This window comes from Toxoplasma gondii, chromosome VIIb (assembly GCF_000006565.2).
Source record: "Toxoplasma gondii ME49 chromosome VIIb, whole genome shotgun sequence".
NCBI lineage: Eukaryota > Apicomplexa > Conoidasida > Eucoccidiorida > Sarcocystidae > Toxoplasma > Toxoplasma gondii.
The window spans coordinates 2,106,042-2,128,500 of NC_031475.1; the positions used below are offsets into that span (position 1 = coordinate 2,106,042).

General features: G+C 51.0%; 3 protein-coding genes across 3 annotated transcripts; 1 reads left to right on the forward strand and 2 right to left on the reverse strand.

Annotated features, from left to right (window-relative positions):
* Positions 1-624: 624 nt before the first annotated feature.
* Positions 625-7,403, reverse strand: TGME49_260630 (DnaJ family Sec63 protein; the record flags this gene model as incomplete). The annotated part of the gene is made up of 11 exons (XM_002365195.1): positions 625-923; positions 1,285-1,481; positions 1,879-1,971; positions 2,221-2,379; positions 2,690-2,795; positions 3,119-3,344; positions 4,019-4,195; positions 4,535-4,621; positions 4,901-5,108; positions 5,819-6,011; positions 6,849-7,403. 11 exons carry the CDS (start codon positions 7,401-7,403, stop codon positions 897-899), a joined length of 2,028 nt encoding a protein of 675 aa, XP_002365236.1. The 3' UTR covers positions 625-896.
* A 3,520-nt stretch (positions 7,404-10,923) lies between these two features.
* On the reverse strand, positions 10,924-13,380 carry TGME49_260620 (hypothetical protein). Its single transcript, XM_002365194.2, has 2 exons — positions 12,373-13,380; positions 10,924-12,012 (listed from the first exon to the last, which is right to left on the reverse strand). Exons 1-2 carry the CDS (start codon positions 12,614-12,616, stop codon positions 11,909-11,911), a joined length of 348 nt encoding a protein of 115 aa, XP_002365235.1. The 5' UTR covers positions 12,617-13,380; the 3' UTR covers positions 10,924-11,908.
* A 4,028-nt stretch (positions 13,381-17,408) lies between these two features.
* Positions 17,409-22,143, forward strand: TGME49_260610 (methyltransferase; the record flags this gene model as incomplete). The annotated part of the gene is made up of 9 exons (XM_002365193.1): positions 17,409-17,444; positions 18,138-18,251; positions 18,752-18,875; positions 19,246-19,311; positions 19,955-20,370; positions 20,783-20,901; positions 21,146-21,268; positions 21,640-21,733; positions 21,992-22,143. The coding sequence occupies 9 exons, from the start codon at positions 17,409-17,411 to the stop codon at positions 22,049-22,051; spliced, it is 1,152 nt and encodes a 383-aa protein (XP_002365234.1). The 3' UTR covers positions 22,052-22,143.
* Between the last annotated feature and the right edge of the window lie 316 nt (positions 22,144-22,459).

Genomic DNA, 22,459 nt, shown 5'->3' on the forward strand with positions numbered 1-22,459 from the left:
AAGAAACATGCTACCGTCAGAGTCCATAACATGCGTGAACTAGGGGGTACGTCGGATCCCGAAAGGGCTCTGCTACGGTTTCTCGTGTGTTCCGCATGTATTTCTAAATACCAACAGCGGGAAGCAGACGCCAAGAGAAGCCTAACATGCCACCCGTCATAGAACGCGATTGCCCGTCTGCTGCGGCCGGCAGAATCCGTTGGCGTCTCCAGCCTGCCTGTTCTTCGACCAGGTGCAGAAAGAACACGACAGCGAACAGAACATCTTGTGGACAGACGTCTTGCACCTATCTGGATCTGTATAGGACGAAAATGCTGTTACACACTCTTGCAGATAGATGGCGCTGTATACACACGCGCGTTTCGAGCCTGACCCCACCCGATGCATGACCTCAAAAGTCAAGATGTGCGCGCAAGTGTGCCAAGCGCAATCTCGACACAGGCAGGTGGAAATTCTTGATGACGGCTGTCTGTTCCAGAAATCGTGAAATGGGAACAACGCAATGGAAGAAGCGGGTCACCGTGCAGGCACCGCAGATACTCCTGCATCTGGGCATTTAAATCCACATGTTAAAAATGCGTATGGTCGATGCGCACGAACAGGCAATATCCAGTTGCGCATACACACAAAATACAGTGCATATGTAGGAAAGAAGGCATGAACAAGTAAACAAACAGACTTGCGCAGAGAGAGATACATGCATCTACAGAGATGATGTTCATGTGCAAAGATCCGCACACAAACAGCGGCACATTCATAAATGTGGTACGCGGTTCGAATCGGGCAGGAACCTCAACAGCCAGCAACTCAGGGAAGTCGACGATGGGCTGAAGAGACAGACGACGCGAGAAGCGAAGGGAAGGATACTCTGAAACGAAGCTCTGTTGCGTCGTATCTCACGCTGTTCCATTCGCTTCTTCGGCCTGTGAAGCACGCAGAAAGAAGATCGAAAGCGCTCGCGTTACGTACGTAGAATTACATCCTGACATCCTTTGAGACTCAGATCCGTCTTGCTTCCACGCACAGACGTCCGATAATCTGAATCCGACAAGTCACTCATCTCTACACGCTTCTTTCGCAGAAAGACAACTAGGAGGCGCCCAGAACATGTCTCTCCACAGCAAGCTGGAACTCAAATTCCTGAGTTGGCGACAGCTCGAGCACAGGTAACAACTAGAAACATGCATGTGCACACCTGCACTTTTGCCACGGAAACAAAAAAGGGGGATGAAAGCAACCACGCAGAATAAACAAGATGTGTTTTCGCAGTTTTTAAAAACTCACATTGGTCAGGTTGTTTGCAGATTCATTTTTGTCACTCGAAGGCGCGGTCGAGGCAGCTTGTGCTGTCGCCTGAGAGCTGGCAGAATTTTCTGCATTTGCCGCTTCACCTGCTTCTTGTGTCTTCTTCTTCACCGCCACGCGCAGACCTTCGTCCAAGTCGAAACTCTCTTCTTCGTCACTCGAGGTGTACATTTCTCCTGGAAAATGTCGAGACGCAACGACAAACGGAACTCCTTGAACGGATGCACGAAACAAGGAACAGCCCCATACCCGTCCACCAATCGCCTTCTCTCTCCAGCATCCTCGCAGTTGTCTCACTGCATCTTCCTTCTCTCTCAAGGCGCCGTTCTTCATCAAACGCCTATCCACGACTCTTGCTCCACGTTCCCTGCCACAACTTTCCTCTGTTTTACTCTCTCTCTCGGTCCGATATCCAAAACCAGCATGCATGCTGACACCATACACTATACATATTTCCATACATATATATATATATATATATATATTCAAATACATATATATATATATATATATGTATTCGAAGTACATCGAGTCACGGAACCCGGTATGTCCGATTCCTTTCTCAGTTCTCACCGAGCATCTGCTGGAACAGGGTCGGTTCTTCGTCAAGGCGGAGATCCTCGGGATGGATCCACACTGGGCGTGGTTTTTCTTCGGGGTGGTAGGCTGCGTGAAGCAGAGAAGCAGAAACCACAGCAACTTGAACATCCTAGCAAAGGTGCGACGCCTCCTCTTCTTCCTCTCCGGATTATCCTCCCTCGGCTTTCTCCCTTCACTCTGCGCACACTCTTCTCTCGATTTCCCCTCTGCTTCACAAATTTCCTTTGTTTTCCCCTGTGTTCCTTTGTTTTCCTTCTTGCTCTCAGTTCTCCTTCATTTTCATGTTTTCTCGGCGCTCCATGCGTCTCCTCGGACCTTTGAACTCGAGCTCCATCGTGCAGTCGCAGCCGGCGTAGGAGTCGCAGATCGCGAGGACGGTGACGCTCTGCTTCCCCACTCGGTTGACTCTGAACTGAATTCTTTCTTCGACGACGCGCTCGGCAGACTTCGACCGCACAAAATTCAGAATGCGTCCTGATAACAGAAGCGCCAGGCTCAAAGTAAAGTATTGAAGAAGTCAGAGTGCATGCGCCGATGTGCCCTCCCGATTGTTTGCCACACTGAGACGGAGAGAGGCGCAAGCCGCGAGAGTCTAAGACGAGTGAGAGAGAGCGACCCCGCACTGTTGCGCCGACGACGGAAGGAAAAATCCGGAGGGCTGTTCGTCGAAAAACTCGAGACTCCTAACGCAGGCAGTGGAGGATGTCCGAATACTTGGAAATCGAGGATCCTCTTCCACACAAGCCAGCCGAAAAGCGGCGCGAACAGAAACACAAATGCCTACCTCCCGTCGACGCGCTCTCCGTTTTGTCTACGAGGAAAATCCACCATTCCTCGTACTTCGCCATCGGGAGCAGCGGTGCATGCACGGCGCCAGCTGCCTCACCCTCCTGCGAAACACAGTCGAGCCACGAGTTGTGGAGAATGTCGACGACACAAGAGGCAGAAAGTTTCAAGAAAACAGACTGCAGTTGACGGGGGTTGACACCGCAAATGCAAACATAAAAACACAAACAGAGGGTGAGATACACACACCGAGAAATCGGAAAATGTCGCTGTACATGAGGATATATACATACATATATATATATATATATATATATATATATATATATAGGTGAGCCTGTGTTACTTGTGCCTTTTTCGGATTGCATTTGTGAAAGTTAGAGATGTTCTCGAGTTTCCATGTGGCGGTTTTTCTCGTAAAACGCACATTCAAATTGGTTCGCGTGAGCGTGACTTGGCAAGTGGCGAAGTCGCCGGCAACGATTTCCGCCTCGTCTTCGACGAAGACCGTCGCCTCCATCTTCATGCGAGAGACCTGGTGGCAAAACGCCTGGATGTCCAGCTGCTGATCGGGGCTCATGTCCACCAGGCCTTTGCGCTCTTCAGGGTCTTGCTTCAGAAAATCGCCCAACTCGCGAGCAGCGTGTTTGCCTCTGCATGCACAGGCAGCGAGAACACACACATCGGTCTCAGGCTCAGGGAGCACCAGACAGAAAAGATGAGAAAGAGGAGAAACAGGAGAGAAGCAATGGAACAGGGGGAACAGGGCAGACAAGGGAACAAGCAAGACCGGAAAGGGAGCTAGCGAGGAGAGAGAACAAGGACGACAGACGAGAGAGAGGACCCGATGTGGAGGCGAGAGCAAGAGAAGAAACAGACTTGAAGAGAGACATCAAAGAAGCTTGAGGAAGACGGACAAGGAAAGGGATCGTCGAATCCTTGCTTGAACAAGAGGAAGAGAATTGGATTTACCTACGGCTGCAACCACGCGAACTGGAAAGGCTGCACCCAAGTTCAAGGAAAGGAAAAACGGTTCCTTCACACACGACCCATCTCCCCTACATCGCATCGTGCGTCTCGCATCGTCACCTTCCCTCTGCCCTGAATTCTCGCTTCTCTCTGAATCCCCACTCATAGGGACACACACAGATAGATATACACACTTGACTCATGCAATTATTACCCCATGCATGCAAGAATATAGACATATCATCCCCCCTCTAGATAGATGCATTCACGTATATCCTTTCACACATACATGCAAATACATGTATGTATACATATATATATATATATAGTAAACATGGATGGGGAGTCTTTTGTGTACCTCTGGCAGTGGCGAACAGCCTCGAGTGTGAAGTGTGGAACTTGAAGAAGAGTGGAGCTCCGCCCGTCGAGGCCTTGAACGAGGCACCGTCTGAATTCCAAGACGGAAGTCGCTGCATGCAGCCAGTCGCTGAGCACGCAAATCTCCGCCATGCACTGCGTGATGGGCAGAGACGCCCTGAGAGAAATCCACAAAAACGCATGCAGAGTGGGGAGAAGTTGTCAAAAAAACCTGCAAAGTGCGTAAAGGATTTCCAGATTGCGCGAGGCAGGAAAAACACGGGTCCACCTGTTAGTTAGCGTTGCTCTCTTGAGTGTACATCCACTGAAATGTTGGAGGAAACCAGAACCCAGGTGGACAGTCACTGTAGGTACAGTGAAAGCTGCTTCGTGTTCCATGAACGAAGCTACATACGAATGTGCCGCTGTACAGGTCGGAGGTCTTGAGTGCACACACGAAACGCGAGCAAAGCAACAGAGAAAACCGGGAAGATCGGCAAAGAAAGTGACAACTCACTTTAGCAGTTCATCCAAGGCATCGCGGAGACGGTCGCTCATGAGGTGGTGCAGCCGCTGCATGTGACCCAGAATGAGGTAGTAATTCCTGCAAGAAAAGCGGAAGCACTCTCACGCATCACGATGGAAGCAACAACGGCCGACAGAAAGGACTCCGGCGACACACAGCTTCTAAACAAGAGGGGGAACGCGGGAGCGATGCGGCACCGGCGACAAGGAAAGTAAGAAACAGCAGGTCCGAGACGAGCGGCGGAAGAACGTCGGTTCCGGTGTACGTACAGACAGCGCGAGCGGGCAGCGTCTGTGCAAGTGTGCTGTGAAGACGCGTTTTTGCCCTGTTTTCCGCGTCTTCGTTTCTTGTCTTTACCTGACAATGATGGGGGCATTCAGCACGCGTTTCTTCGGCTCGACGGCCTGGTCAATGATCTCTCGCATTTCCACGTCGTCCTCCTTCTCGACCTGCATCGCGCGGCTCTCTCCGGAGGCACTGAGGTACTCGGGAAAGTTCTTCAGCCGACTGCCTTCTGCCATGTAGTGTGTGAGGAACTGCAGCGTTTCTACCAAAACGCCATTGGCTGCAACGCGAAGAAGAAAACATGTACGTGGCTACGATCATGTTTTACACGCAAGACCTCGAAGACGCGAAAAGGCAGACTGTGATGCGTAGGCGACAGCCGCCCGACGCCTCGAAATAGGTGATGTGAAACAGCCTTAAGACCGTAGGCGGCTGACTTCCTTCACGTTCAGCTGCCGATTCAGCAGTCCGGTGCGTCAGTGGTGTACAACAACTATACAGACCTTTTTTTTGTGTCTCGTAACTGGAGGCACACACACGTATCCTACGTACTCCGCACTGCAACTACTGAATCGTAGAAGAATCGAAGGCGACGGACACTGCGATACAGAAGATATCAAGATTCTCAGCATGCAGACCCGCCGTACATAGCCTCCAGTTACACAACAGGCGCCGAGCTTGCAAGAGTCCCGTCACTTCACCTTACAGACTAACACGAGAAAGGCGACTACCAGAGTAAGAAAGCCTTTTTTCACAGCTTGCAGCAGCCGACGAGCGAAAGACCATGCGCTGCGGAGACGCGCGGCTTCATTCTGAAAAACTTCGGTGCGAATGCGCCTCGTCGAGCCTCACTTGGACGTTAGTTCAAAAGCACGGGCAGAGCAGCCGAACGGATGCGAAACACTCTCCCAGTGAGAGCCCGAGGAAAGAAGCAGACAGAAGGACAGATTTAAAAAGAGGGGAAAGAAATGGAGCTGGGGAACGACTTACGAGCGTATTTCTTTTGTCTTTGGTAGTAGCAGATGAAGACCATAGGGAGAAGAACGAGGAGGAAGAGGAAGAAGCAGGAAAGAACAAGAAGTTGATATTTCTCCTCGACGAGGAAGCGCGGGAGACCCATGCCGACTTTCATGTTGCCTGGTCCATCAGGATTTCCATACTTTTCGTAGTTCGCCTTTGCAACCTGGGAGGGAAAGAAATCCGATGAACGAAAATGCAGCTCTACCACACACGCATGCCTGCAGCGTTTCGGCCTGCAAGGTCTAAACCAGTAGTCCAACTCGTGGTATAACCTCCGCAGAAAAAGCTGTTCGCTCACTCAGACGGGCACACACAGAGACTGCCGCCTTGGTGGGTCCTGCCCTTTTGTTTCTCTCCGTTGATTCTCTTTCCTGTCCTAGGATCGTCTTACTCGTCCTCGTGAGGGGCTCTTTCCCTTCACAAGAGAATTTAGAACCAAGAGAAAGCATATGTCCGGCTCGGCGCTTCATGCCTCTCTCCTCCAGAAAGGCCACCGTCCTTCAACATGTCTACGCTCACGTGAGTACAGATGTAGGTGTGCCTCCAACTGGTTGTGTGTTTCTCAGGAGATCCTCGGCCAAAGGTCAGGCTCGTCCTTCAACTCCGTTTTCAGACAGGAGTTGCACACAGCCCCGTGTTCGGTACGCGCTCTTCTGCGAATGAAGCGAGTGATGTTTTCCACCACGTTCCTCGCTTTGCACATGTCCACGCAAGAGAGGAAGGTGAGGAAGTCCTCCGGCGCTCGCTGTTCTCCGAAAAAGGCGCACCGCCCTTCTCAAACTTCCACTCCATTCTCGGTGTTTCTCTCAAGTCACCCGCCCACTCACGGCGTTCCCCTGGGTGTGTGTCAACCGTTTCTCCCGCAAGCTGTTCCTCTCCCGAGCACCATCTCCGAAGTCTCTCTTCCCCGTCGCAGCTGAGATGAGAGGCTGCTGCGTCCGCTGCTTCGGCGTTCTGGCTCTTTTGGGTTTCAAGAAACAGAGAAACGTGTATTACTCACCGGATCCGTCAGAGCTTGGTACGCCTTCGCGACGAGAATGAACTTTGCGGCGCTTGTCGGGTCGTTGACGTTTTTGTCAGGGTGATACTTGAGGGACATGAGGCGGTAGGCCTTCTTGATCTCCCGGTTAGAGGCGCTGGGTTCGACTTGAAGGATTTCAAAGGGGTCGAAGGTCTTGAGATTCTTCATTTCCGGGAGATTCACGCAGAGGTAGAGGAGTGCAATCCAGGCGCAGAGCAGCGCCAGCTTCTCGACCCAGGCGTAGCCGCCGAACCAGCGCTGGGACCACTTGTCCGCCCGCGCGCTCTCCCGCTCCCGCTTGCTCGTGCACTCCGAGCACTTGCAGTGTATGTACACCGAGCCCTTCCGCGTCTTGGTCGGATACTGCTTCGAGTACGAGCTCGGATAGAACGCCTTCTTCAGCGAGAAGAAGGTCCAGGGCAGCACGGTGCAGAAGGAGACCGTGCATAGGTAGAACATGAACGCGCTGTCGTCGTAGTCCAGCAGCGGTTCCCTCTGCTCCTCCTTCGTGAAGGTGTCGCGAAACTGAGACATCTTGGCTTACAGGGGAAAAGATGTGGGGGCAGAGAGACGCAGGGGAAAACAAAAGGTTGCGCGGAGAGAGCAGAGGAGACGCGCGCGAAGACGGACACAGGACCCAGGTGGAGACCAACAGGGGTGCACCCGCAAGACGAGAGGGCAAAACGAAGGAGAAACGCAGAATGGGGTGAAGACGGGGACAGAGGAGAAGAAAGTAGAGGGAAAAGAAAAGATGAAGACGGGGAAGGCTCGGGGAAGAATCGTGATTCGGAGCAAGCGAGAAGAATCCATGGAAGAAGATAAAGACTCAGTGCGTTCCTCCTCGCGTTCCTTCAGAGCAGGACACAAAAAGGAGAAAGGCCGATCAGAGAGGACGGGCTCCGACTCTTTTGTCAGAGAGCGCCTTTGGCCGAGGCAGGACGACAGAGTGAAACGCGCACAAAAGAGAAGCGAGAAGAGGACGGCTGTCCTCTCCAGACAACTGACTACGGGTCCACAATCTTCAACATTCTTTCCCTGCGGGGGCTCTGAGACGGATGAGCGGCAGAGCAGGAGCGGAGATGACCGGAAGAGTTTTGTGGAGTAACGCGCTCCCAGACTGGCGATGAGTGCAGAGAAAAGTCTTCGGTAGTCGCCAAAGACGCGCAAGAAAAGAGGGACGAAGGGGGAAATTGGATGCCGCAGCGGCCCCGTCAGTTCCAGGGGAGGGAAAGCAACGAAAAAAAAGGCGAGTTCTTCGCTGTGCCCGCGGCCTCACACACGAAAGTGGAACAGCAATCGCATGCTCACCCGGATTGCACTCGGGTGCTGCTGAGCCGAGGAACGGAATTGGGATTTAGGAAAGGGTACGAGAGAAACGAAGTCGTAAGGTTGCCTTGTCTTTGACGTGGTGTTGAAGGAAGGGCCGCGGACGGGCGCAAAGTCGGGGGAACCGTGCGGTACTCCAGCGCCAGAAAAGTGGAAAGGACGGAGAAGCGGGCGAAACGAGCGCGGAAGGCAGGAGTGGAAAGAAGGAAAAAAGCAGGTCGACAGCCGCGTATTCACCCTCCGAACAACCGCCTTCTTTCGGGGCAAGACCACAAACAACAAGAGTTGAGGCCCCCCGTGTGAAGGAGGGTGCTTGTTGATCTGCAGGAAAACGACACCGAAACAAAGAAGCGGCAACAAGGGAAGAGGACGCTTCAACACAGGCAAAAGAGAAGGGAAGAATGTGACGACGACGTCCTCGAAAAAGCGAGAAAAGGGCAGGGCCTACAAGCACATGCAAACACCGCCTCCCTGACGCCTCAGACAAAGTGACCCGCTGTGTAAGCGCCACAAAAAGGACGTTTTTTCGCTGCTTTTCTTGCTTCGCGCATATAAGCCGACACAAAAACTCGGGCGTCGCCGTTACCTCGATACTTTCTTTAGGGCATTCTACCGCCCAATTTCTGACTATGAGACTTCGACTGCGATGGGAGAATCAAAAGTGTTTGAGAGCCCCTGGACCTTTCATGCAGTCTTCCCCAAGACAACTCAGGGCCGCACGAAAAGCTTTCCTGGACAAGGGAAAGGCAGGCACGACACGAAAACGGAGACTCTCCAAATCGTTTGCCTTGGATTTTTTGAGGATTAGCACGTGCACAGAATCCAGATGTCTCATTTCTACTGTTTCATCCAAAACGCCCGCTTGTTGCCCGACCCTTCTATCAAAGACAACCCGTGGGGTTCTGCTAAATGCGAAAAGAGACAGCCAGACGGGAAACGAAGGGAAGACTCACTTTTGTGAAATATGACAGCGCATGCGCTTATTTTGACTCACACTGGTGTGAAAGGTGATAGCAGTCTATGGGTGACGATCCTGGTCCCACGGAGGCCTTGAAGATTCGCTCCTGGAGCAACGAGGAAGTTTGTGACATGCAAGCGACGGAGAATGCGTCCCTGCACTCTCATCACTCTTTTAACCGTTCCTGGGCTTTGATCAGCAGCATGTAGCTACCGCAGAGTGGCATGAATCCTCCAGGCAATCTCAAGAGCTTTCTAATGTGAACGTTTGTCTCCTGAAAGTAACGGTGCAAACTGTAACAAAGGACTCTTTAACTTAAACTGATGTTTCGATCCCGAAATGAACAGAGCAGACATGCTACTTCCCTAGATGTTCCTAACGTTCCTCAGCACGGCAATGGAATACCGGTTCTTTGCAAAGTTGGAATCATGAAGATGAATAGAGAGTGGAGACAAATGTCGGGCTGCCATGTCCCTGGAAATAAACACTGTTCGCAGAGCCGCATTTCCATGCAGCCTGGCAGAGGATGTAGGTCCTGCTTGGCAGCGTTGACTGTGGACACAAAAGCAGCACAAAAATGCTATTCACGGCTACTGAGCAGTTGAATACGCGCGAAATGCATTGGCATTTTCATTCAGCGCATAGACTGCCTATCTAGCGACCCTCAGGACTCTTTTACATGGTTGTTCCGTCGCCCGCAAGAGTTCGAAAGGAGCAGCCACTACTATGAGAGCTGCTACGCAAGCAAATGTTTTAATGAAAACAGGCGAGAGGACGTTGTCTTCAGATCAACAAGAACTACTACATGCACCGGCAACGACAAACAAGAACGCGATTTCAGCGCAGCAATTCCTTCGCACGTAGCCAGCTTCTCTCTCGTGTTATCTTCATTATATCGATACGACAGTGCCTCCGTTTCAGCTCCATAACCATGCCAACACGTTCTCATTATTATTTGAAATGCCGATTATCCAACTACAGTTTTAATCGTGAATTCTACAGGTAGACAAAGGTCGAAGCGTGGACATCTTTCCTACCGGTGTGCTCTACGTCGGACATAATTTCTTCCTTCTGGATCCTGTTTCGCCTTGCACGGATATTTTCGACGCGAGGCCGCAAATGAGAGAACAAGGCTAAAAACTTCGGTTACGGAATTGTTCAGTAACGTGAACAAGCGCCACCGCTCTCCTTTCACCCGTCTTCCTGTGCTTTTACTACGCGCTGTTTCTCTACCCTCGTCAGACGGACCCGGACCGTACTCTGCAGCTACCCAGTCTATCAAACCTGCACAAAATGTCGTTGACTTCTTCAAAATAGGCGCGCACTATGGTTGTGAACAGCGGTTCTGTCTTCTGTACTGTCAGAAATAGATTTGCACCACAAATGGACAAAAGTGACGACCCCAGATTCCCCACGTGGTACACCGAGATTCGAAGGACTTCTGGATATGAATTTGGACGGAATTCCTTTAAACACCACATAACATGGAAGAAAATACCATTCCGGTACGACATAAATCGATACACGCGATGTTAAGCATAGGGAATGATGCATACCATCGCAGGTGATGCAGCGACACGATTATCGTACTCACACTCAGCTCGTGTTCGTGCTCAGACTCGTGAGGACGCGGGAACTCCGTTTCCTCGAGGGCAGTGCTTGTTCACTGTAATTAACCCTTTTTGATGCGTCATTGAACCGATTCCTTGGTGTAGATTTATCTTTTGTCATGTCCACAAAACTTCCGCCGGAGAGTCTCCGGGTTTCTTTCGAGTAAGCAGGTACCTTTATGTGCTGGCGAAAAGTCCGCAGATAGCAAAGGTTCTCAGGAGTGTCGCTGAGAAGAGCGATGAATATAGTCACGAAAAATTCCCCTTGGGTTCCTCGCACCCAGTGGCCAAAACGGAGCACTCGGCCTTTCCTGTTTTCCAACGGTCGGCTACAGACACGAGCACTGGTAATCCGTTAAGAACGAGGGCGAGCCTTAACACATCACAGTAAGCGTCGTTTCCACCTCTCCCAATGCAAGTTCCTGCACAAGCAGTCATCAGGTTTCAGAGAAACAAACGCATCTATACCGTGCAGCTCTTCAAAAGAGAAAGATGCTGACTTCATATTGAGAGCCGAAAGTGACATGAAAATTCCAAAACCTTCTAATCTACCAACACTTTCTGAGCCACTGGTTTCCGTGGCTGGCACATCGTCTGCCCGGAGGTCACAAATCTCTCGGGTGTCCAGAGTCACAAATGACGATACAAATGGCCACTTTCACGGATCTTTCCCCTTTTCGAACGAGTGGTTTCCTCCACCTTCTACCTCAGTTCTGTTGAAATTTCCTTAAACGAGCGCGCCATCTCTTCCAGTTGTCTGAACACTGGCACTGGTATCCTTCCTCCGCCCCTTCCTCGCAAGGCAACGCAACCCTCCCGCGTCCCCGAAATCTCGATATTACGCATAGCCTCCTTTCCTCTTCAGTCCTTCTGCAGATCCACTCCAAAAATCATTTCAAAGCCCATGTCTGGGAAAACCGTCGAAGCGACAACGGCCTCTCTCTCTGCACCTCTGTACCCACTTGACACGGCGTGGCACTCGCCTCTCTGCAAGATCCGAGAGACGCAGTCGAGGAAACCGGATAATCGTTCAACAGGTCCTTTCCTCGTCCCCTTCTTTAACCCCGTTTACCCCCCCCCCCCCGCAAGGATGAAACAATCCGTCGAAACGTGTAAAGCAAACCGAAAAAAAGCGAAACGCGCCTTCACGCAACAGAGCGACCAGGGCGCCCGCCGCTGCGGTCGTCGTTGCCGTCATCGGGTCGGCTCACATTCCGTCCCTTGGTGGTTGTGCTGCTGGAGGTCGAATCTGTAAACAGACGCAAAGCCACATGAAATGAAGAGCGTGTTCAAAGTGCAGCTTCTACACGAATCCCCCTCTCAAATCCGGGACCGAGAAAAGCAGACACAAACACCAACTCCTGACACAGTCACACTCCTAGCCATGAAACTTCCGCGCGCAGGTCCTCTGCAGAAACAATGTATCTGTACGACGTCCCCGCCACAGGCAGCCCCCTAAAACCCCGACAGAGGCATACGGGTGCTTTTTGTCAGTAACTCCTCCACAACGCTGTGCGTGCTTTGAAACGAGTCTCTGAATACGGCACCCACTCCATTTCCCCCAGCTGCCTTCGCTCACGCGTGGTGCTAAGTTTTCTAAGCGGCTCACTTTGCAGGAAGGTCAAAACCATGACGATGAGGAGGACAACAAGAGCGGCAACCTGAGCCGGCGCCATGCCATCGTTGGTCTCGGCTGCAGCTGGGGGGACCGCTCCTACAGAGCCTCCGGGTCCAGCTCCCACATTTCCTAAATCTGTTGGCATGCTGAGAGAATCTGCATTTGTGATGGCGCTGCGGACGCCCCCGATGAGCGTGCTGAGAAACTGGCAGATGCAGCCGCTGAACTCGTCCATTTTCGCCCGCAAGCCGCGAAAAGAGATGAGACGCCCTCAGATCGACAAGAAGGAAGAAGATATGACGGAGAAATGGACGGTAAACACAGGTCGTTAACTCTGGAGCGGCAGCAACCGGAAGGAGTTTCTTCCTCTGGACACAGCGCCGAGCAAGCGAGAAGAAACGCGCGCGTTCCTTGCCTGGATGAAATCGTTGGCCGCCGAAAACTGGCTCTGAACTTTAAACTGAGCAGGGGAAACCCGAAACCGACGCACTGACAAGCCAGTTTCAGGAAGAAACGGAGAGAGTTATTCGCGAGAACGGGAAGACAGGAACCAGCAGACGGGGAGAGGCAAAAACAGTCAATTCTCCAGCAGTTCACATGGAGAGATGCGTTTTACAAGAAAAAATCGTACATACGATGCTGTGTCTTTGCAATTCGTCAACCGACAGCCGGAAAAACGCCGCTTTCTCGGGTCAAGGGTCGCGACGCGAAACGTACGGGGAATATTTTGGTCGCGCGGCGGCCATGCGTCTCTAGAGGTCTGACGAAAACCAATCTTTTATCTCATACAGACGCGGTTTAGGGGGAAACGTGGAATCGCTTCGCAACACGATTATGAGTTTTCAGTCTTGCTCTGCCGCGCTACCACGTTCCAAAGTGCGCAGCAACTCTTTGCGGCCTATATACGATTACGGCAGTGCAGATATCACGGCAAATCCAGCGTTGCGGCCCTCTCCTATAGCGCAATGCCAAACTGGGGAAGCATTCCTTTTTTACTTTCTTGGGACGGAAATCGCTCAACATTCGTCGACCCCGGTGTATTGTCAGATCACATACGGCAACGGTTTCGCGAGGGAAAACCGAATCCAAGGAGGCCACGCCAGCCCCCAGAAACCGTGAATGAGTTGTATCGGAAGACTTCCCTCCAAGTGCTCAGTTATGCAACCCGACCGGCACACCACGGCTCAGACCACCGCACCGAAACAAAGGGGGTTTGGCTTCAGCGTGCACCGACGGACGAACGACGCTTTTTATATACACGCAAATTGTATCTGAGAGAGAACGGCCTTACAGTGAGAAAAAGCAGGAAAACGAACCGCCAGTGAGGCTAGCCAGCGTGGTGTACACGATGTATGGTATACTACAGTCCCGGACAAACAGCATGATGATCAGTGTCCTCTATAACGCTGGACGGAGCTATCTTTCCACGACACGACACACCCGGGGACAAGCCCTCAACAGGACACACTCAAACAGCGGCATCGTTTCGGAGAGACAAACGGCCTTAAAAGACAGGACACCACATTTAACTGGGAGGCAGCCGGGAGGTCGCTGGGCGGAACACAGACAAGAGCGGTAACACCGATTTTCCGTGATTCGGGACGAAATGGGGCAAATTATCGCGAACACTTTCAGTCCCTAACCGTCGGTATCAACGGAGGGCCTGCGACAGCGCAACACAGACACACCGCAGTGATTTTCACGAGGTGGAGAGGGTCTACAGGTTGGCTGCAATTGGGGAAAAAAAGGGGGGAGAACCTTTCCAGAAGAAAGACCGAGCAGATGTATCCACGAGGCAGATCCGTCGAGAAAGGTTTCAATCGTTGTCGTGACACTCTGGAAAATGTAGGCGACACAATTTCGTTCAAATGGTGTGGATTACCTTCCCGCTGCCTACACATACAGCAACAATTATAGACGCTTGTTGGGAAGTGTACACCAGCCTTTTAAAAATGCCACTGCCACGAAGAGCAACTCAACATTTTCCTTTGACATCTTCAAATCATGTCGTATCAAGATGCTACATATCTTGGAAATACCAACCGTAGGACTTGGAAAAGCCCATTTTCTCCACCGGAGTCTCATCCCTATCACCAAGAGTGCTCCGCTATTCGAGATGAGGCTGTTTGTGAGCGTAGGATTCTTGCCGAGCAGCAAATGGTTTTCAATCTACAGACATATTCCGTGCTTTTTCTCTGCTTCTTCACATATTCATGTCTTCAGTGCACGCATCTCTCTCACCAAACTCTGGTCACAAGCCTAATTTCTCTCGTACTAGATTCCGGATACTTGGCCTCCAGTTAATTTGGGAGCAAGGAATACCGTTCAATATTTCTGCAGTGTTTACGGACACAAGCACTTAAAAGCTACCGTGCTTCTTCCCCGGGCACACATTCAAACGCCTACCCAGGGTCAGTCCCGCGTGACCGCCTTAGGCTTTGGTTGAAAGCAGCAGCCACCGTGAAAACGCACAACTAGTTTGTCGATTTGCTTTGCATAGTGGGAGATGTCAGCGGTATATTCGCTTACATTTCCAGACGGGTAAAGATCTAGGACTGGCGGTCGTGTGGAAATGTATCACCTGCTTCTACTTGAAGACAGCTTAAGGCTGTGCCGCACTGCTCGTCGTCGCAGATTATATGTTGTAAATGAGTAAATGTGAGCTCTGCGACAAAACTGTGTACTGGCAAGGGCTATGCACAGATGTGCGGGTGCAAGAAAGACTTAAAGACTTATCGTTGTCACTCTGACTCTTTCAAAATGCCGCGGAATTGTGGCCACACAAAAAGCCTCTGCCGCACACCTATTCATTCCCGTGACTTTCGCTTGGCAATTCCTTTGTAGTACGTACCAGTAGTCAAGCGAAGAATTCTATGTATGGCAAAAGTCACCGTGTTTTTGGTTGAGAGAGGACTACATTCGTCGATCACACAGATCTGAAAACGACCCCAAAGGCAACTCCCTCGCGAAAAGTCAGCCCAAACAGTGCATACGTGATTACGGCAAGTCTCGGTAGTCGTGGAAATGTTCTCGAACCTATTTCTGTCTTGCCTCTACAGATGACAACATTCTGACCAGGAGTCCACTGCAATATGCCATTATGTTCGCAAACAACTCTCACGAAAAAGTGGTTTTGCTTGTTCCACGCCGTCACCGGCGCTCCAACGACGTGGGGGGGATCGCTTTCACATTATTTTTTGTGACCGGACATGCTTCTTGCTCGATGGTAATCCATTCCCATTTCTCCGCAAGGAGAGTGACCGTACTCAGCAGTCGTCCACATACATTCATGTACAAGCACCACAGGTCGAAGCAAGTGAACACGCGTGTAGGTTCACCCCCGGAAAGATCACAGGAACTCTGACGTGGTTCCAGGCCTTCGCGAGTGAGGTCCAAAAACTGGGGAAACATATTCAACACCAATTCAGGGGCTGTGTAACGACGTAGTCCCTGCGCGATAGCCTACGTCAGCTAGTTCGACAGACACCTGGTAGGGCATTGACTTTCCGCAATCCAGTGTCTCACCTCCTGACTTGTAAGCTAAGAAAAATAACGAACTTCATGATATTTCAGTTCAACGGATTATTAGAACGGCGCGTTCACAGACGCAACGGCCCTCTGACCACCACCGCTATCATGTGCCACTGTCAAGCTCCCTTTGAAAATTCCATCCAGGTACATTTGCAATTGGAGCAAAGATGCCGTGGAACGCCACGTGTGAGTGAGACATAGGCTGCCGTATCAGCTACCGCTGCTACTCACGCTTGGTACCTCCTTCAGCACGCACACCGATTCCTAACTCGGAGTTTCTGAAAGTACTAAGTCGCCCACCACTTCTACGCTCCTAGTTAACTGTGAGGGATAAGGATGTCAATGCAACGCTGAAAGCATTTCGGAACATTGAGGGAATTTCCTTTACGGGGAAACGCCGTTTTGAGCAAGTCGATCCACTCGCCGGCGACCGCATGCATCTGTTCACGGTTGTATCATGAAATTATGCAGAAACTGAATCAAATTGAGGGTATAATCTCCCTCTAGCTTTTAACGAGAACAAACGCTCCTCTCAAAATATCTCGTTCTGATTAGATGCCACGAATAAACCCAAAGAATGTCATCACCTACGGGTACCTCAATTTTCGCTGCATGCGCCGCAACTGCCACCCCACTGAACGCCTTTGTGCTTTGAATCGCGCCGGATTTTCCCCCGGTTTTTCGTTTTCTCCTTTGTTTTGTAGAGTTTTTTTCGAGAATTGAGCCCACGTTCCATCGTTCGGTGCCAGGCCCTTGCAACGAGCACAGGGCTTGCGTTCTTCAGTCCCCAGCTTCTGTACGTAGATCGCCTTCGCTGCGATTGATCAGCGTTTCTCGTATTGGTTTTTGTTCCGTGCCGCTGTCCCTTCCTCACACGGCTGAGCTCCATTTTTCTCGGCTCCTTTGACCATTTGTCTCAGTTTCTTGGAAGGTTTCTGCACTCAGCAGCAGAGTTTCGTGCATTCAAGACGCTTCTACGTGGCGCGCTTGTCTGAATTGAATCTGAACAAGAAACTGGTGCCGCCTCGCTTGTCCATCTGTTTCTTTATTTCGTCTTTTCTGTTGTTGTATTCTCAGTTTCCTTTCCTTCCGTCCCTCCATTTCCATCTCATTGGTCCCCCTTCCGAGTGTCCACTATCTTCACGTACTCTTGATTTATTCTCTGCCCCTGTTTCCTGGAAAGCGACGCCTGACTCGCACATCTGTGTTTCATTCAACTGCGTACCCAGAAGAGAACAGAGAAGGAAGCCTCCAAAACAACGGACACAAATCCCTTTCACTTCTGTCATGTATAACGGACGACAGCTCTCGCAGCCGTTTGCGTGTGATCTCGATAGGAATGCCCCTATCCGGGGAAAGAAGGACGAGATCGAAAGGGAAAAGAGAACACCGACGCACCTGTGAAGGCGGTTGCACATGAGGAAGGCGAGCGCTGCTCTGAGGGGAGCAAACAATTTTGAATTTTAAGCAGAATCACTCCATAGAAACGAGACACAATGAGTCGACCGGAGTACGAGGCGCCAGCCGACGTGGTAGGTGGAGGCAAAGATCTTTCACAAGCGGATTTTGTTTTTTAAGCACAACGTATCCTTTGACACGCTGACATACGTCACGTAATACAAGATCATTGCATTTTCTTGTCAGGAACGTATCGTTCGATCGGTGCTCCCGATGCTGTCTTGCGGCGATAAACGCGGGGCCTGTATTTCCTTTTCTGAGGCACTTTGCAACCGTGACTCCTCCGACAACAACGCACTTTTCTGTCTCCGCGTTCTTTCTTACTGCCTGTATTTTATGCACACTTGGCAGATGACGCTATTTCAGCTACGCCTCTCTCGGTTTTTCGCTTCTCTTCACATGCGCAGCAACCTTTTGTTTTCGGGTCGCAAAGATAATCGGGGGACCCTTTCGTGTCTTTGACGCGTGACCCTTACGTCATTCGCGCTGATGTCAGTGGTCAATTCCTCGTCAGCTGCGGTTGAGGGAAACGAGATCACCTGCAATGCAATCTCTTATACCGAGGATACCTATGGATCTGAGCACAGCCGAATGCAAAAACTGAATGGCATCAAATCTGCGTCTGCATTCTTCGCATGGCTCCGTCATCTGCGTCTCCAGAACATGGAAGCGCGTTTTCGTCTTTTGCGTCCGCTGACAGCTGAAAAGGAAGAAGCGGTCGATAGTGTTCCCCGCTGTGGTGCCATCTGCGCCTTTTTTGTCCGTAGTTCTACAATGCACTCGAGGCAAAAAAGTATGCCCGCAGCTCGCGCATGCAGGCGATTCAAACGCAGCTGACAGATCGCGCTCTCGAACTGCTTCTCCTCCCTGTAGCGGCTGAGGTAAGCTGCGATCTCCTTTCTGCATGTGCCGTCCTTTTTTCGTCAAAGTCAAGCATTCGTCTACCTAGACACAACCACTTCCCTCGAAGGTTGAGTGCTCGACGGTAGGTGAGGAGCCAGGCCAAGATCTATCAGCGCCTTTGCGTGAGTACGCTTTCGCCTCTCTACAAAATTGAACATATATGTATATGCATATACACACATTTATATGCATATATATATATATATATATATATGAGGAGAGAAAGACAGAGGCGGATAGGTTTACCCATGTGCTTGCGTATCAGAATGCCTGGAAATGTAGACCTGGATACGTAATTACATACCGTGGGATGTCTGTGGTTCTCTCAGTGCAAATTTGTATATGTGTATGTTTCCTAGCCTTTGCTGCATATTTCTAACAGACAGAGTGCTCTTTCGCCTGTGACTGCCTGTGGTAGGGGAGTGGCTTTACAGTTTGAAGCATCTCAGGTGTCAACTCTGCTCCGTTTCATGCGCAGGGAAGTGGAGAGACACAACCATCCCTTCTTCTGGACCTTGGATTCGGAAGTGGCATCAGTGGAGCCCGCCTGGCGGAGAAAGGCCATTTTGTGGTGGGAGTGGATATCTCCAAGTGCATGCTCGGTGAGTCCACATCGATCTAACATTGCAGTGTCTTTTGGGAGCATGTGCTTGCGAATGTCAAGCTATCTCTTTGTCACTGGTTGAGTAGCAAAAAGGCCACTGGAAGACGAACAGAGCACATGCAATAAAGCGACAAACACGTAGTCCTGCAGCTGCTCCTGTTGGAGGTCTGCTGCGTCTTAGTCCGATAATGATCACTGTAAACTCTGGCGGCGGTGAGGGTAGAGCTGCGAAGAGACTGGTCGAGCAAAGATTCCTCTCAATATCTTACTTTTGTTTCCCAAATGCGCGCTCTACCTCGCCACCCAAACGTAGAGTTTCTCACTCTCGGATTTCTGTCATGCCCTTGCGGCTTCTCGCGTTTTTTCAGATGAGGCTGTCGACGCCGGAAACACCGAGGAGAATGCGGACGCTATTTTGGGAGATCTCGGAAGTCGTAAGAGCATCACGACTCCGACATACTGTTTTTAAGACAACTGCATGGATTTGATTTCGATATCCTATCTGTATACAGAGGGCAAGGGGAAGAGAAGCAGTGCGAAATGAGGGAAGAAGGAGGAACAAATGAATTGACGATCCTTCGTGATCTGCTGTCTTTCTTCCTCACGGGGCTCTTCCGTCGGCAGCTTCGATTTCGTTCTTGTCTTCGAATGGCAGCTTTTAATGGGGACATGCTGCTGACGGCCGGAACGGGGAATGCAGATATTCGCGATTCGGAAGAGAAAGCAAGAACGCAGAAACACAGACAAATGGAAGGGAAATTAGTGCCGAGGGAAAAGGAGAAGAGCGAATGCCGAAAGAAAACAAAAGACGAAATTCGACTCTTTTCATGGCCCTTACCCCGTTTGTCTAGGAGCTGGAGTTTGGATGTGGGTTGTCCCCGAAAAGACGAAGGAGGCTCTAGACTTGACGAGGAACAATGAAGGTTGACTTTGGGAGGGTGTTGTTGCTGCTGATGGAACTTGACGACGGTTTGCAAAATATCCTATGCCACCACACAAGATAATACCTTAATCGCTGTGTTTTTTAGGGACAGACACACACCTCCGGCACGCAATGCTTCTTCATTCTGCCTTCAGCTCTCCGTTTCAGACCAGGTGTTTTTGATGGAGCAATTAGCATTTCTGCTCTCCAGTGGCTGTGTAGTGCGATTCGGACTGAAAGTCACATCGCCAGTGAGGCGGCGGCATCGAATGCCGGCAACGGAGAAGAAGATGAAGACATGGACAGCTGTGAGGCAGAGGATGGAAGACAGAACCGATCGTCTTCTCTCAAGAGTCAACTAGGAGAATCCGAACAGGCCTCAATGGGCGATGACGCGTCTGCGTCCTCTGACGGAGCGATGTCATCGGACAACGACTCGGATTCTCCAACTTCGTCGCGCACTCTGGTTGCGCCTTCTCAAATCGGAGACGCGAAAACAAATGCGCCTTACAAGCGCCTACGATGCCTCTTTCAGTGGCTGTTTGCGAGCCTGAAGACAGGCGGACGAGCAGTGAGCTGCGAGAGCAAGAAGCGACAGTGGGGCTCGCGAGTGACCCAACTCGAAGAGGAGCAAGTAGTTATTTCACGAAGTCACGGAGCAGGCTTCGTATATCGGATCGTTTCGGTGTTACCACCCCAGTCTTGCGATCCAGAGGGAGTGTCTCGGGTTATACACGGGATACTTGCATCTGATTAGAAAGTCTGCTTCCACCACGGGCACTAGGCGAATAACGCAATCCGGGAGGACTTGACAGGAAGAGCTGGTTGTAAATCCACTGCAGTATCCTGCATTTGAAAACTCGAAGACAGGGAGTTGCGCGTTCGAACGAGAGGGCAGGTAGAGTCGTCGTTTGGTCTGCGGGGGAGGTTCCACTTATTGCCTTCCGCTCACGACTGTCTGGTCTGTTCGGAAATCTTTTCAGGTTCTCCAGTTTTACCCTGACTCGCCGCAGCAGGTCGAGATGGTCACGTCAGCGGCACTGAGGAGCGGCTTTGGCGGAGGTATCGTGGTGGATTATCCGAATTCAACGAAGGCGAAGAAGTAAGGAGTTTTGCCTGGATGTCAACGACGAATGCCGAGGCCAAATGTGGCTGAATCAGAGGCTCGAACAGCAGTGATGAGTGCGGGGCCTCGTGTGTCATGCAGAGGTTGCCTTGAAATGGCGGGGAGCGATCTCGCAGAGGAGATCAAGCAGCAGATGTCAGAAACCAGTATTCTGGATTGAAACGCACGTCTTGTTCAACGGCACCAGGTCGCGTGTGGCGTCCGGTCTGCTTTGAATCAGGTACTTCTTGGTTCTATGGGTAGGCGGGAGTCACTTGCCAGGCCAGCAGCAACAGCTACAACAACTTCAGGCGGCAGCCTTGGGAGCAGATGGGCCGAGCCAAATCGAATCTACTCGGAGAGAGTAAGTCTGAGACTGTTTTACAGCGTTGTCTTGGAAGACAAGTTGTCACGGGTTCTTCAAGAACAGATGTGAAGAAGATCACGTTCTGAAGACAAAGACACTTTCGCTGTATCCGGGCGTTCCAGCCTGTCAACAGTCCTTTTCAGGTAAACACTGTGTGGAAGCGAATCCATTTCGAGCTGCGATGACACTAAAGACATGCAGGCGAACATCGTATTGCGTTGGATATTTCTGGGGGACGCGAGCTTGGTGCCCGCACTACTGATTCTTCTTCAGGTAGACAAGGGTCGTTTGACACCGTATTCCTGTATTGTTCACGGAACGCCATCTGCCTAATCGTTTTCGTCAACTTGCGTTTTTCCCGTGAACAGGAGACAAAAGCAACCTCGGCGAGGAAAGAGTAGCAAAGCCACAGTCAGTCGCCGTGAATGGATCGAGAAGAAGAAGGAGAGACAGCGTCTTCAGGTACGTCTGCATTGGTGTACAGGATTGGCCATTCCCGGTTTCATCTGTTGGTTGTCTCTGTGGTTCTGAGAGCCTCGACGTTTCGTGCCTAGGGCAGTAACGAACTACTCGGTTTTTGCAGAGGAGAAACGGGAGCGCGTGGCGATCCTGGTGTGGAATGGCAGAGTCTCCCAGGGAGTTCTTTCCGCGGGTTCATGCTCCGAGAAGGAACGCAGAGGTCTACTGAGCATCTCCATTTCTTTCTACTTTTCTACTCAGGGAAAGAAGGTCCGCCACCAGAGCAAGTACACAGGAAGGAAGCGGAAAGACAAGTTCTAAAGAGCACGGATGCCGCTCCGTTTGGCGCACTTTTGAAATTTACATTTGTTTTTGCTTTTCCTGCAACTCTCGAATGATCCTGTGTCATTTATCGACGACGTGGCATGAGTCTCTCGAGCTCGGTTTCGTCAGACTGTGTGATGCTTCCTGGTGTGTCTGCTCCTCTGCTTTCAAGCTGAATTACTAATTCACTGCATTTTCACGGTGATGATTGTCGGCTGACAGACGTCAGAGAAACATCCTGCAACGGAATGTTGCTAAGCTCAGGTGCACGGATATCGTATTGAGAAAATAATGCCCACATCCCCACCGGGGCAGTGAAATTGCTCTGCTGTCACTGTTTGCTTCCATAATCTTTCTCCATTCTTCTGCCGAACGACGGAGGACTGCAGTTAGTAAATCTAGAGA